Below are 15,059 nucleotides of genomic sequence, written 5' to 3'. Positions count from 1 at the left end.
AGGAGGTGGAGGTTGAGGTGGAATGACCATGGTGTACAGTCTCAACTCGGGGGCCAGGGTGGGGTTCAAAGCTCACCAAGAACTGCATGTTGTGATTGGCATCGATGAGCCAGGACACATGTGGAGGACCCTGCAGGATAAGAATGGCGTCGGGATCCCCAGATTCACAACTCAGTTCCACATTTACGTCCACTGTCTGGGGCCTGCAGCAAGTAGAGAACCGGATCAGTGCGGATAGAGTGTAAGCGTGAGTTTGGGGACAGACCTGGTGTGTCCCTTTAAATGAGATGTCACGTATAAGTCTCGGGCATTTGAATACTTGGGATGCTGTTTGGGAAAGCCAAAGAGGAGGCTTTGTTGGAGAATGTAGGACACTGGGGCGGGCTTTGTGTGCTCCCTGCCTCCTACTGTGGGTCAAGATACGAGCTCTCAGCTGCCTGCGACCCCCATTCTGCTGTCATGAACTCTGACCCTCTGGAACCATAAACCCAAATAAACTCTACACATTGCCTTGATCATGGTGTTTTACCACAGCCATAGAAAAGGAACTCTGCTCTTCAAGGAGGGTTAGATCTGATTGACTGGGGAGAGCCCTACCCTAGAAGGCCGGCACCCTTACCTGGTCCCAGCGCCTGGCAGAATCCTGAGGATATATGCCTCCTTGTGGCCAGTCACACCTTCCAAGGGGCAGCCTTGGACTTGGGTTGGGGCTTGAGGTTGCCATTTGAGTGTGAGGCCCATGTCCTGATTGGCTTCTGGCAAGCAGTAGGGTAGTGCCTTTGGGACTGTAGAGACAAGCATGTCAGAGAGCCCTACCCCACCTTTAGCCGAAGGCAATGTGGGAACATTTGGACAGAGCCTCACAGGTGGAGAAAATAAGGAGCGTTTACCTGCCGGGTACACGCGCCTTTGTTTCCCGTGTGTTAACATGGGGTTAATGTAAGGAGTGAGCCCACAGCACATGTCAAGGATGTAGGGCCCCTCATCCCCACCCGGCACATCACGTCAGGTGACTTCCTCAATTGTTCTCCGTATTATTCTTTTGAGACACAGTGTCTTACTGACCCTGGGGTTCACCAGTTCAGCTGGACCGGCTGGCTAGGGACCCTCCTATCTCTGCCCCGTTTTGGGATTACAAGTGTATTTTACCACGACAGCTTTTCATTTGGGGCATGAGGGTCCCAGTTTGGGTGCTCACGCTTGTGTGGCAATCATACACTGAACCTCCCCATTTAAAGACGTGGTCTCAGGTAGCCCAGGTTAGCCTTGAACTTGCTATGCTGCAGAGGATGGTCTTGAATTCCTTACTCTTCCATCTCCACCTGAGTGCTGGGATTAAAGGTCTGTGCCACCATGTTCAGTCCATGGATCGTTGGAGATGGAATCCAGGGCTTAATGCTATGTGCTCTACCTACCAGGAGCTACATCTCTAGCCCCTTGGGCTGGGATTTTCAGGGTCAAGAAGAAAATCTGGCATTTCTCATCTGATACTTGATAAAGAAGCAGTCACTAGCTGCAAAAGGTACCATTCAGCCATGTGAGACTCTGGGCAAATCAAGTGCCACTGTGGGCTGGTAGCTAGCTCTGCTTCTTCTGCAATTGAACCCCGAGGCACTAAAGAGGCTGACCTTGGCCCAGCTGGAGGACAATGCTTTTGGGGTTATCCAGAGTCGCTATGGAGGTGATGGCGCTCTTTTTGGCTACCCACTCAAGGATCTGCTTCTTAGACATAACAGATGACAACGCTGTGGTGCTGACTTCCGGCTCCTTGGAGAAGGTGGTCAGGTTGGGGCTCTGTGGAGACACAGAATGCCGAGTCACACCTGACTCTGCGGGTCAGGAACCAGCCTAGGGCATCAGCTCAGGCAACAGCCAGAAAAGAGGTCAGAACCAAGAATGACAAGGCTCAGAGGTCACCAGTTAGCCCCGAGGCCCCCAGGTACCTCTTCCGGAGTAGCCATATCTGTCCCACCTCCCTTCTGCACATGAGTGCTACCCAGAGGCACGCATCTGCTTGCTCATCTGTCCCAGCTGTCCCCTCACCATGAGGCAAACATAACGGCATCATGTCGCTGCCGTCTATAACCCTCCCCGCTCTGAGGGTGTGTGAGGGAAGTCTTGGTGCCCATCTGCACACATGGTAGGTGCTCCCGTTGCGTGGAGAAGGAGGGAATGGAAGGGGGAAAGGAGAGAGGCATGAGAAGTTCTGAATGGTTGAAAGACCAGTGAGGTGGTACCTGCCCTGGGAACCTCACCACTCAGGAACTAGATGGACATCATTGTTTGAAGGAATCGAAGGCAGAGAACCTTACCTAATAAATAGCAGTAGCAGCAGCAGCAACAAAGGGGAGGATCTGGAGATACGGTTGAGTGTTGAAGAGCCTCGACTGCTCTTCAACAAGACCCAGGTTCAGTTTCCAGCACCACATGGTAGCTCACAACCATCTATAATTTAGTCCTCGGGAACCTAACACTCTTCCTGGCCTCCGCAGGTACAAGGCACACATGCACACAAAACATCCAGACACATAAAATAAAATAAAGCTTAAAAAGAACCCCAAACCAAGACCAGTCCTCGGGCTGCCTGGGGACAGGGGATCTGGGTGAATAGAAGACCTCATGGCCTCTTTAGACTCCCCTGGGCTCTGGTGGGCTAGGAAAGGAAACAGATTTCCTGGAGGAGGTGAGACAGAGGAGGGAAGGGGTTAGAGGAAGCAGAGCCATTGACTCCAAGTTCCTTTGAGTTGAAGTAACAGCAGCAGAAGGGCTTCAGGCTAGGTATATAGGAGGACTGCCCGACAGCCAGAGGAGGTATAATGGAGCTCACTGCCTATAAAAACAGTGTTCCAGCAGTGGCTGCAGAAGGTGGCCTTTGTCAGTCTCCTGGCTCGCAGCCCGACACAAGGCAGGTTCCTGGCCTGTGGGTGTATGATCTGCACACAGAGGTCAAGGCTCTTGCTGCGAGTGTTCAAGTAAAAAGATGCAACCTAGCTTGAAGGGGCCATTGCAGCAACCCTGCAGCCAGCAAGTTCATGTTTCAAGTGTCATTCAGTGATTGACTTGATAAGGGAAAGGGCATTCTGGGAAGGGAAGCTGGGCCTTTGTGGTTGGACTTGGGGTTAAGTCCATGGTTCTTCCACCATGCTGGTCTATGTGCCCATCTCTGAGAGGGTCCTCACCTCTACTGCCCACCTTCCCCTCTCTGGGATACCATCTATCCTGTGCCTACCCCCTACCCTTCCTTTGTGGTGCCCTGGTCCGTTGCTACATTCATCTACCTCCTGGTGCAGACTCTTGTTCTGGGTCCTATCCATCCCTGGGTACTCTACCTCAGGGCTGTGGAACTCGAGGCATGGCCAGTTTGAATCATGGCCCCTGGACATCAGATGCTGACTCAAGCACAGAGCGGCATAGGTAGGCAGGGGCCTCCCACAGCTGGGCTGGGGTTAGGGTCACACACTTACGTAGGCTAGTTGCAGTGGGATTTCCGGGGCCTGGAATTTCACGTTGACTCTATCGTTGGAAACAAGGACCAGAAGCACCTCTCGGGTGCCAGTGCCATTTTGCTTGGATGCCTCAAGAGTCAGCTCCACCTCTGACATCTGGGGAAGAGTCAGGGACACAGATATCTCGGTCAGATTTGTGGGGGGTGGGACAGGGATGCTTCATGTGTGGTTGACAGTCATTCCATGGGCCCTGCTTGGCTTGACTCGGCGGTTACCTGTGTAAATCTGACCATTCACACACCTAGAAAACATACGAGGGACTGGCAAGATGGTTCTGTGAACACTGCCCCCAAGCCCAACAACCTGAGTTCAATGCCCAGAACCCACACGGTGGAAGGGTAGACTCCTGCCAGCCACCCACTGCACTGGTGCAGTGGTGCAAGCTTGTACAAGCGCACGGACGGGATAAGTGAATGAGTACAAATTAAAGAATAAAAGTTGGGCTTGAAATTAAATCCTTTTAATTAAAAAATCCTTTTTAATTAAAAGGATTTATACATATAATTAAAAAACTTCCCCAATGGGGGCTGCAGAGATGGCTCAGTGGTTAAGAGCACTGCCTGCACTTCCAAAGGTCCTGAGTTCAATTCCCAGCAACCACATGGTGGCTCACAAGCATCTGTAATGAGATCTGGTGCCCTCTTCTGGCCTGCAGGCAGAGCACTGAGAATACTGTATACACAATAAATAAATACATCTTTTTTTAAAAAAAGAATAAAAGTTAACACAGAAAGAAGGCATACTGAGTGAATGGATGAGGTTGGTCCCAACCAACCAAAGAGGAGGGAAAACTAATTAATATGAGTCTTAACTTCATCCAACAGTCAGAACTGCAAGACCTGTCCTCTCTTCCCTCCTCCGCCTCCTTCTGACAAGTACTTGCTCTGTGTCCAGGCTGGTCTTGAACTTTTATTCTTCCCACCTACCTCAGTTCCTCAAGTGCTGGGATTTCAGGCACGTGCTGTCTCATCCACATCCACTGAGGATGGTTTCTACTGAGCACCTGGTGTAAACCAGGCCTATAAGTATCTAAATAATATTCTACGCATGGGAGCAGGAACTCCTCTAGCGTGCTCACTCCTTCTCTATTGTCCCTGCGAGGCCACTCCAATGCTAGCTCACATTGAGGCATTCCCACTTGTCCCTAGAGTTGGCCATGAGACTCAATGGCAGGTCACACGCACAGGCCTGATTCCAGCCACGTTTATACACGAGCCCAAGTAAACAACCTAAGAGGTAGACACCATTCAAGTTCTCACAAATTAGGAAACTATGTCACAAGAGAGGTGAGGTCACCTGCCCATGATTACACGGAAGGCTGGGAATGTCACACCTCTCTGTCAAGAAGAGTAAAAAGGAAGAAAAGATGGCCAGATCAAAACTAATCCAGAGTATTTTCTGAGCCCCTGGGATGGGGTGGCATTGAGGAGAGGAACAAGGGAGGAGGGCCCCCCGCCCCCCCCTCCTCAGGGCCTCAGAAGTTGCACGGCGGGCGTCTCTGAGAACAAAGACAATGGAAATCTTTCCAGACACAGTCTCTGTCAGTTCCTGCCAGCAGCGAGCAGCCAGAGGCTGGTTCCAAGGTCTCCCCCATCAGAAAGGAGAGCACTGGTTTACCAGAGATATCAGTGGAAAGTTTTAGGGTCTGGCTGCTAATCGCCTCCTGTTGTTTCCCGACTGATGTCACAAAGCCAGAGACAAGCTTTTCAGTCCCTGGAAAAATCTGCTCAGAAATATTTCCGCTACTCCGTAAATGACCTTGTTAATCACACTGTGCTCAACCTAACTCTTTAAAACAACAAGAGAAAAAGAGCAAATAATATCACTTTGTTTTCAGTGTATGACGGTGGCTTTTGTCATGTTAGCTAATATTATTGAATCAATAATTCAAATAAGGTTATTATTCTTATTTGAATTCTTTTCAAAAATCATTATTATTTTACGTGTTTTGCCTGTATGGACCATGTGCATGCACTGCCTGTGGAGTCCAGAAGAGGGCATCAAATCCCTTGGAACTGGAGTTAAAGGTTGTCATGACCTGGGAATTGAACCCGGGTCCTCTGGAAGAGCAGTTAGTGCTCTTAACTACCCAGCCATATCTCTAGCCCCATTATTTTAGTTCTTAGAAGTGTGTGTGGTGTGTGTGTGCATGGACTCACTTGCCTGCGTGTGCACATGGATGGAAAGAAGGCCAGAGTTCAGTTTGGGGTCTACTTCTCTGGCATTTTCCACTTTGGTTTTTGAGGCAAGGGCAGTCTCTCTCTCTTTCTCTTTTGTTGTTGTTTGTTTGTTTTCGAGACAGGTTTTTCTGTGTAGTTTTTGGAGCCAGTCCTGGAACTCATTCTGTAGACCTGGCTGGCCTGGAACACACAGAGATCTGCCTTCCTCTGCCTCCCCAGTGCTGGGATTAAAGGGGTGCGCCACCACCGCCTGACTTATGTTACTATTCTTAAATAAGTATTCTCATGGTAGTTTATAGTAGAATAAAAAGATACATTTCAAATGTGTATACATATTAATAATAATAAATAATAATCTGCAATATTAGAAAGCAAACCCAGTCTTATGCATGCTTGGTAAACATTCTAACCCTTAGCTGTACCCAAGCAAGTATTAATACTTACTAATGAGTTTAAATCTTGACTCTATCAGTATTTTGTTTTACTAATTTTTTTTTCTTGTTTTTGGTTTTATTTTTGGTTTTTTGAGACAGCCCTGTGTAGCCCTAGCTGTCCTGGAACTCACTCTGCTCTGTAGACCAAATTGGCCTTGAACTCACAGAGATCTGCCTGTCTCTGCCTCCCAGTGCTGGGATTAAAGGTGTATGCCACCACTGCTGGGCTTGTTTTACTAACCTTAAAAAAATATTATGCATTTCAAGCTGGCAAGCTGGGTGTAGTGGCACACACCTTTGATCCCAGCACTCCAAGCAGGTCTCTGTTAGTTCAAGGCTAGCCTGGTCTACAGAGTGAGTTCCAGGACAGCCAGGGACACGCTATCTATCTATCTATCTATCTATCTATCTATCTATCTATCTATCTATCTATCTATCTATCTACTATATCTATCTATCTATCTATCTATCTATCTTCTATCTATCGTCTATCTATCATCTATCTATCTATCATCTATCTACTATCTATCTATCTACTATCTCTATCTATCTACTATCTATCATCTATCTATCTACTATTTCTATCTATCTACTATCTATCATTTATCTATCCATCCATCCACACATTGCATTTTATTTTTTTTAAAAAATATTTATTTATTTGTTTATTATGTATACAGTATTCTTCCTGCAGGTATCATTACAGATGGTTGTGAGCCACCATGTGGTTGCTGGGAATTGAACTCAGGACCACACATTGCATTTTAAACACTAGAATCAAATGCTAGAGGGGCTGGAGAGATGTCTCAGCTCAGCAATTAAGAGTTTTCATGGCTTTTCCTGAGAACCCGAGTTTGGTTCCCAGTACCCACATCAGGAAGTTTACAACTGACTGTGACTCCACCCAGCTCCAGGGAATCTGACACCTCGGGCCTCCACAGGCACCTGCACTGGGGTGCACATATCCACATAGAAATACACATGACACATGCCCCTCCCCCTTTTGAGACAGGGTCTCACTATGTAGCTCTAGCTGGTATGGACAGTAGACTAGGCTGGGTTAAGCTCACGGAGCTCTCCCTGCCTCGGCCTCCCATATATACATAAGTGAAAAGAACGAATGACGTTTACTGAGGGAACGCACACGAGCCACGCTGGTGTTGAGCCCAGCCTCCTCGCTCTGATTGCTGTGTGCCGTTAGCTCAAACAGCGCCGGGTGGTTACACACTTAGGTGTCTATGTTTTCTTTTGAGACAGGGTCTCTCACTGAACCTGAAGCTTGCCATTGAGCAGACTACACACTTCCAATTGGTGGATTTCATCTCAGTAAGTAACCCCGTGCCGGTATGGTGCCACAGCTCAACTGAGTTCATGCTACACTCTGTGCTGACCAAAGCGGGCACAGGGATTCTCGCAGCTGACGGATGTGGAAACAGAGCTCTAGAATGGAAGTCACTTAGACAGACTGTGGAATCGATAGCCTAGGGTACATCAGCCTATGCTCGAGTGGAGCCCACGGCCCTTGACCACCCAGCAGCAGCCCAAGAGTTATGTATCCTCTTCTGTCTCCCTCTAACCCAGACGGCCACCAGCTCCAGCCATGCTCCTCAGGAGGGGAGACTTCAAAATATACATATAGTAAGGAGATGGGCTCAGTAGTTTGGCAGACTATACTGAGAGACATGCGCAGACAAGGAGGTGATGTTATGACATCCCTGGGAGGATGCCCCTGGGCTGCAGCAGCTGGAACTGTGAGTAGGAGGAGCATCAAACCTGCAGCTGCCTGATGATAGCTCCTATCCCTCAGAATCTCGCTTTCCTCATCTGTGAAATGGGAGCAGGAAAGGGCTGGAAGCCAAGATGAGGAGGGACTCTGGAGAGAGGAAGTGAAGAAAAGGAAGCAGGGGTCAGAGCACGGTCATCTGTGGGGGACCCAGGGGTCAAGAGGCTGGGACTCTGGGATGTTTGGGACAAGTCTCAGCAACTCTTCTAGAATTCATAAAGCAAACCTTCCACTCTGCTGTCACCAGAACCTTCCCTATGGGGGTGGGGTGGAGAAACCAAGACCCAAAGCAGGGCAGTCACCAGCCAGGGTCACAGTGAGCACTGTGAGAATACGGGAAGGCTGAAAAGCAGGGTTCCCAAGGGCTCTGTTCTCCCAGACCTAGCTGATGACTCCCAGTTACCAGAAAAACTCAGCCAGGGTTTCCACAGTAAACACATCCCTTCCCCTCCACCCTGACTCACCATGGCGGCCATTTGCACGCATGCTGGTTTCCCTGTCTCATCCCCTGAGAGGTAAAGAAAGGAGCCTGCCAACTCACAGCTTGGGCTGCCCATGTCCAGGATGGGTTCCTGGGCATCTTGAGGCCCAGCCAGGATGACATATGTGCCAGCTCCTTGCCCCCAGGCCTGCCAGCATGGGCCTGCCCCATTCTCTCCCTGAGTGGGCGGGTGGGAGACCAGTGGCTATTTTTGTACCAGCTGTCCCTTAGATGCCATTGTTAGCCCAGTGGTTGGTGTCGGGAAAGGGGGATTTTGGTGAAGAGGCCCTGAGTGCTAGTAGCTACTTATAGAAAGCCGTTTCCAGCAATTCTTCTAGGAGTGGAGCCTTGGGTCTGCCTGCAGCCCTCACCCTCTGAGGGCCAGCCCAGAGGAGGCCCTGGGCCTGTCTCCGCAGACTCAGCACACACAGGAAGACTGGCAGGGAAAAAGATCAGAGCCAGACAAACCTGACTTCAGATGTGGGTTCGGTGGCTCCAGACCGTCACTCTTCCTCCTCGGACCCCAGTTTCCCGGTCTGGACGATGAGCTGGACAATGTACCCCTCACGTACTTGTAAGAATACAGTGTGATCTGGCCTCACAGCAAGCTGTGTACTGCCCGGATCCATTGGTAGTTTCTATGATCCCAGATGGGGCCTTGCCCTGCACTCAAGTGATTCTCCTGCCTCAGCTTTCCGAGGAACTGGGAAACAAGAATGTGGTGCTATACTTGGCCCAAATCATTATTGTTTTGAGACAGGATTTTATTGTGTGTAGCTCTGGCCTCGAACTAAATAACCTCTAGCCTCAGCCTTTGAGTCCTGGGGTCATGGGTATGTGCTATCATGCATGCCTCCTGAAGGAAGTATTTTCAATCAGTGTGTGTGTGTGTGTGTGTGTGCACATGTGTGCGTGTGTGTGTGTATGTGCATGTGTATGTGTGTGTGTGTGTGTAGGTGCCAGAAGAGGCGGGTCAGATCTCCTGGAGCTGGAGTCATATGTTGCTGTGAGACACCTAACATGGACGCTGGGAACCAAACTGGCCTCCTCTACGAGTGCAGAAGTGCTCTTGATGGCTGAGCCAGCTCTCCAGCCCTATTTTGATTCTGGTATCTCTCTATGTAGTCTTGACTGACTGGCCAGGTTAGCCTTGAACTCAAAGATCCACCTGCCTCTGACTGTACTGAAATCAAACCTTGTCCAGCCTTTTTTCTTTTTTTTTCTTCTAGACAGGGTTTCTCTGTGTAACTTTGGAGCCTCTCCTGGCACTAGCTCTGTAGACCAGGTTGGCCTTGAACTCACAGAGATCCAACTGCCTCTGCCTCCTGAGTGCTGGGATTAAAGGCGTGCGCCACCAATGCCAGGTGTCAGCCTTTTGTTTTGATTTGAGACAGGGTCTCTCTGTGTGGCTCTGGCTGGCCTGTAACCCATTCTGTAGACCAGGCTGGCCTCAAATTCACAAAGATCTGCCTGCTTCTGCCTCCCAAGTGCTGGGGCTGAAAGCATGTACCACCATGTCCCATTTGAAATTTTGTATTGTTTTGTTTTTTGTTATTTTTTTTGAGACAGGGTTTCTCTTGTGTAGCTCTGGCGGTCCTGGAACTAGTTCTGCAGACCAGGCTGGCCTTGAACTCACAGAGATCTGTCTGCCTCTGCCTCTGAGTGCTGGAATGAAAGATGTGCACCGTCATTCCAGGCTCTGAAAATATTTTTAAAGAAGTTGTGCTTGAACTAGGTTCATGCCTGTAATCCCAGTGCTCAGAAGGCACAGGAACTACCTTAAGTTCAATAACACAAACTAAGGGGTGTATAAAAACCAAGAACTTGCTATACGCTGTCTCCAAGAAACACATTTAGCCAGTAAAGATGCTCAAAACCTTCACATCAAAGCACAGAAAACAGACAAGCAAACAGAAGCCAGTCCCGACAGCAGACAAAGCACACCTCAAACCAAACCTGTTAAAGAGGTAGAAAGGGACGCTATAGTTTATTGTTGGTGGGTTTTGATTTTTCAAAACAGGGGCTCACTATGTAGCTCTGATTGTCCCTAACCTGCTCATCATCTGCGAGGCCCAGGACAAGGACACAAAGGCAGCTTGAGTCCCTGAACCTCTATCCTGCTCTGATAGCAGGCAAGGGTGCTCATGTGACCAGCCCGGAAGCCCCAACTCTGTCTTGTGTCTCCCCCAGAGCCCACTCTGCCGCTCTTCAGGTACAGAAGAACTCACATCAGGCCAGGTATAACAAGTCACTCCCCTGCAGCCTTCAGAACAGGCTTGGGGACATCTGTATAGGAAACTCAGGGGCCCTGGGTGTAAGAGAGGAACTCCAGGTATACTCCTTCAGTGCTGCAGGTTTCCCATCGCGGAGAAGGGATGAGAACAAGGCTGTTCATTGCGGGCCACCACCCTGCCTTCTGTAGCCCCTCACATTCTCCCGTGACAATCTGAAGAAGACTGTTGGAGGGTCCTGCACTCTCTGCCTCAGCCGCTCTGCCTACTCTTTCTGCCTAGGCAGAAGTCAGAGCCTGGCTGACTCCAGTCTTTCTTTGTTTTTCAAGACAGGGTTTCTCTGTAACAGCCCTGGCTGTCCTGGAACTCACAGAGATCCACCTGCCTCTGCCCCCCTGAGTGCTGGGTTAAAGGAGTGCGCCACTATCACCCAGTCCAGTCTTTAGGAAGGAGCTCCAGTCTTGGCTCCAGTCTTTAGGAAGGAGCTCCAGTCTTGGCTCCAGTCTTTAGAAAGGAGCTCCCTGAATTTGCCCAGGAGTGAGTCAGTAGCCAACCACTCTCGGCTGCCCAGGTCTGAACAGCAGAGCGGTGTAGTCAGCCTGCTGGGAGTCGCTGGGACACCAGGCCTGTTCCTGTCTCCTGGAATCCAGGCTCTAAGCTGTCCTTTGGGGACCCTGCTCAGTAACCCTAGGTTTGTCTACAGACTTCCTCAACACACACACACATCCACCCACCCACCCACACACACACACACACACGAGATAGAGAGAGAGAGAGAGAGAGAGAGAGAGAGAGAGAGAGAGAGAGAGACTCCAACTGCCACTTCCCTGGGGTTCTTGGCTGCCACCACTCATCTGCCACCCACGCACAGGAAACCTGAGGGTTCTGAGGCCATGTGGGGATGAACGGGAAAGCCACCTCTTTGTGCCAGGAACTGACAAAGGAGGCCAAAGGTCAGTAGAGTCAGTACCACCCCCACTCGGCCTGTCAGCTCATGCCTGTGGCCTTTAGGCCTTTGCATGTGTCACACTCTCTTTCTGGTGCCCTTGGCTCTGTTTTGTAGCTACACATAGATCTATCTTTTCTTTATTCCTTTTTCTTTCTTCCTTTCTTTCTTTCTTATTTTTTTTTTAAACAATGTCTTCAAGTAGCCCAGGCTGGCTTCAAACGTACTATATAGACCAGAATGACCTTGAACTTTAAAACAATTGTTTTGAATTATGTGTGTGTGTCTGTAGGGTAGACAAGCGAAATAACAACTGAGCTCCATGTGTAACCCTCCAGTCCCTTTCTTCCCACAATCAGTGACTGTCTTCCTGTCCCCACAGCTTCCCATTCTCCGCACAACGTTGCTAATTCCATCACTCAATTACAGGAATTTTGGCCAGTGAGTGGCTCAGCTTTATTCTCTCTCTGTATCCTTGACCACAGGCTGGGCACATAGCAAGCACTGGGCAGACTAGAGTAGGTGACGAGGGATTGTTGCCTGGACCTCGTTCATGGAGACTATCAAGGAGGAAAGTAAGTCCCGGGCAAGTCACAGGCTTGTCGGTGGTCACAGCACCAAGACAGGGTCACAGATAGACACTACCCTTTGAGACAAGAAGGCCAGGAACTCCATGAGGCTCGACCTCAGTTAGCCTGCTTGGAAGGGGATCTGCGGGCTCCACCCCTTCTCCAGAGGGTTCAATCGCATGTAAGGTTCAAAGAGTGATCTGCTTGGAAGATGTTGGGAACTGGGTCATGCCCAGGTACTTGCGGGTGAGAAATAGAGCCCAGAAAAGAGTAATAATAATAACGCCAACCAGAGCTTTCATTCAGGGCAGGTTCTGAGCTCTGTGTTTTGCCTGCATTATCCACTGGAGTCTCACAGTAACCTGTGAGGTAGGAACGATTATCATCATCTCCATGTTTCCCATGGGAAGAAAAGGGTTCAGACAGGTTGCAAACAAAGCAATGTGGCCATGAAGTTAGCCAAAGTCCAAGAGAGGACTGACTGGCTCTAGAATCTGTATTCTTTCTTCTTGGTTTTTTGTTTGTTTTATTTTGTTTTTGAACAAATTCTCACTATGTTGCCCAGGATGACCTGAAACTTGCAGTTTTTCAAGCCATCCTCCTGCCTCAGCTTCCTGAGTAATTGAGATTTCAGTCATGTGCTACAATACCCAATGAGAAGCTGTGCTCCTAAACTCTGTAACATGGTCACACACGAATGCGTTCACCACACAAACATGTATCATTTATGCAGCATAGCAATTAATTTTGGAATAGGCCAAACCTGGAACCAGATTCTATAGCTCCATAATTATTGGACAAGCCTCTGAACCCAAGAAAATATGAGGGGTGCTTCTTCTGCATCTTAGGCCAAAGGTAGACCCAGGGCTGGACCCTGGTTCTCCTGCACCCTGCCTTGCTCCACCACCCTTCAAATACAAATCCTCTGGAGCCCTGGAGCTGGCAGCCTGGTCTGGCAGGTCAGAAGACACATGATCTATGGACCGAGTGCTCTGGAAGGGGCAGAGGGCTACAGGGAGATTCTGTAGCCACAAACTCTCGAATCCCTGAACTATGCCATGAGTTACTGGGGTACACCCCTACAACCCTAAAAATCCTTCAATGAATGTCATCGTTCACAGATAAAAACCAAACTCCTGGGGGCTGGAGTGATGGCTCAGAGGCTAAGAGCACTGACTGTTCTTCTAGAGGTCCTGAGTTCAATTCCCAGCAACCACATCACATGGTGGCTCACAACCATCTGTAATGAGATCTGGTGCCCTCTTCTGGTGTGCAGGGATATATGCAGACAGAATGCTGTATACATAATTAATAAAACTTTAAAAAAAAAAACCAAACTCCTAAAAGGTGACACATTTTCCCTGTCTCCCTAGCTCTGTTCCTGGGTGAACTGCAAGGTCCTCCTGTTACCTGCACATCCTAAGCGCGTGGCTCCCCCTCTGCACCCACTCTCTCTCCCCTGCTGTGCCCACTGTGCCACACCTGGGGTTCTTAGCTGCTCTGTGCTGGTGCTTCCTCCAGGAAACCCTGCCTAAGCCTTTAGCCGCTGGAGTACCCTGCCCTGTGCCACTGCTGTACACCAGCCTCCTTGGTCCTGGCTGGAGCTGTCTACACATCTGTGGCCCAGAAACCTGGCTATTTGACTGGGGCCTTCCTCTGCCTGGCTCTGCTGTCAGGGGACCCCAATCACCCCGAAACCTCAGAACAAACAGAATGAACTTTCGGAAAGCTTCTTATTTTTTCATATCATTACCAAACTTGAAAAACAATTACAATGTTTATGAAAGCCATATAAAATGTATTTGGTGCTATCTGCACCTTGGGGTTATCAAAGCCCACAGTCCTTGTGGCAGTCAGGGCCCCCCCGATATTGGTGGTCTGGGTACCGTCTTATCACTGCACAAATGCTAGGCAACTCAACAGTTTTAGGGGCAGGCTGCACACATTTACCCTGGGCTCCTAATTACTCCTGTGGTCTTAGTCTATGTCAGGTAGCTGTGGCTGCCTCCCAGGAAGGTCAGCGGCACCTGAATTCCTTTCTGAAGTCTCTAAGATTCTGGTGTGACCTTTGGGTTTAGTACATGGTTTTAGTTCTCAAGGCCAGACTCAGTTTCCTCTTCCTAAAATGAGAATAGTAATAGACCATGGTAAGCCCTTGAGAAGATACACACACTACACCACACCACACACCACACCACACCACACACACACCACACATACACAACACACACATACACCAAAGACACACACATACCACACATACCACACACACATACACACACCACACACACCACACACATACACCACACATACACCACATACACACACACCATACATACACAACACACACATACACCAAGTACACACACACCACACACATATACACCAAACACACTCACTCACCACACACACACATACACCATATATACACACCACACACATACATCATACACACACACCACACATACACCACACACGCACACCGTACCGCACACATATATACCAAACACACACACCACACCATACACACACCAAACACACACCACACAACACACACATACATCAAACACACACACCACACACATACACCAAACACAAACACACCAAACACACACACACACCAAACACACACAACGCACCATATACACATACACCAAACACACACATACACACATCACACACATACACCACACACACACACATACCACACACACATACATCACACAATACACATATACCACACACACACACACCACACACACACACATATGCTGCATACACACCAAACACACACACCACATGCACATACATACACACACCCCCACATTATATCCAGGATTAAGAACGTAGAGTTTGGTAGAGTGTTTGCTTAGCAGGCGTGAGGTCCTAAGTCTGCAGCCTAGCACCATATAATCGGATGTGGTGACAT

The 15,059-nt window shown here is 49.1% G+C and overlaps 1 protein-coding gene across 1 annotated transcript in view; it reads right to left on the bottom strand.

The window, feature by feature from the left end:
* Eng (endoglin) overlaps positions 1–15,059 on the bottom strand; it is a 37,612-nt gene that overhangs the window by 10,263 nt on the left and 12,290 nt on the right. The window contains exons 3-6 of the mRNA XM_075985855.1: positions 3,465–3,602; positions 1,629–1,794; positions 620–785; positions 77–203 (exon numbers count right to left, since the gene is read on the bottom strand). Of these exons, the coding sequence (XP_075841970.1) occupies positions 77–203; positions 620–785; positions 1,629–1,794; positions 3,465–3,602 (597 nt within the window). The remainder of the gene's footprint in view (positions 1–76; positions 204–619; positions 786–1,628; positions 1,795–3,464; positions 3,603–15,059) is intronic.

Source organism: Microtus pennsylvanicus, chromosome 9 (genome assembly GCF_037038515.1).
Source record: "Microtus pennsylvanicus isolate mMicPen1 chromosome 9, mMicPen1.hap1, whole genome shotgun sequence".
Taxonomy (NCBI): Eukaryota; Metazoa; Chordata; class Mammalia; order Rodentia; family Cricetidae; genus Microtus; species Microtus pennsylvanicus.
Note: the sequence above shows the minus strand (reverse complement) of the source record. Positions and strands in the feature narration are given on the sequence as shown.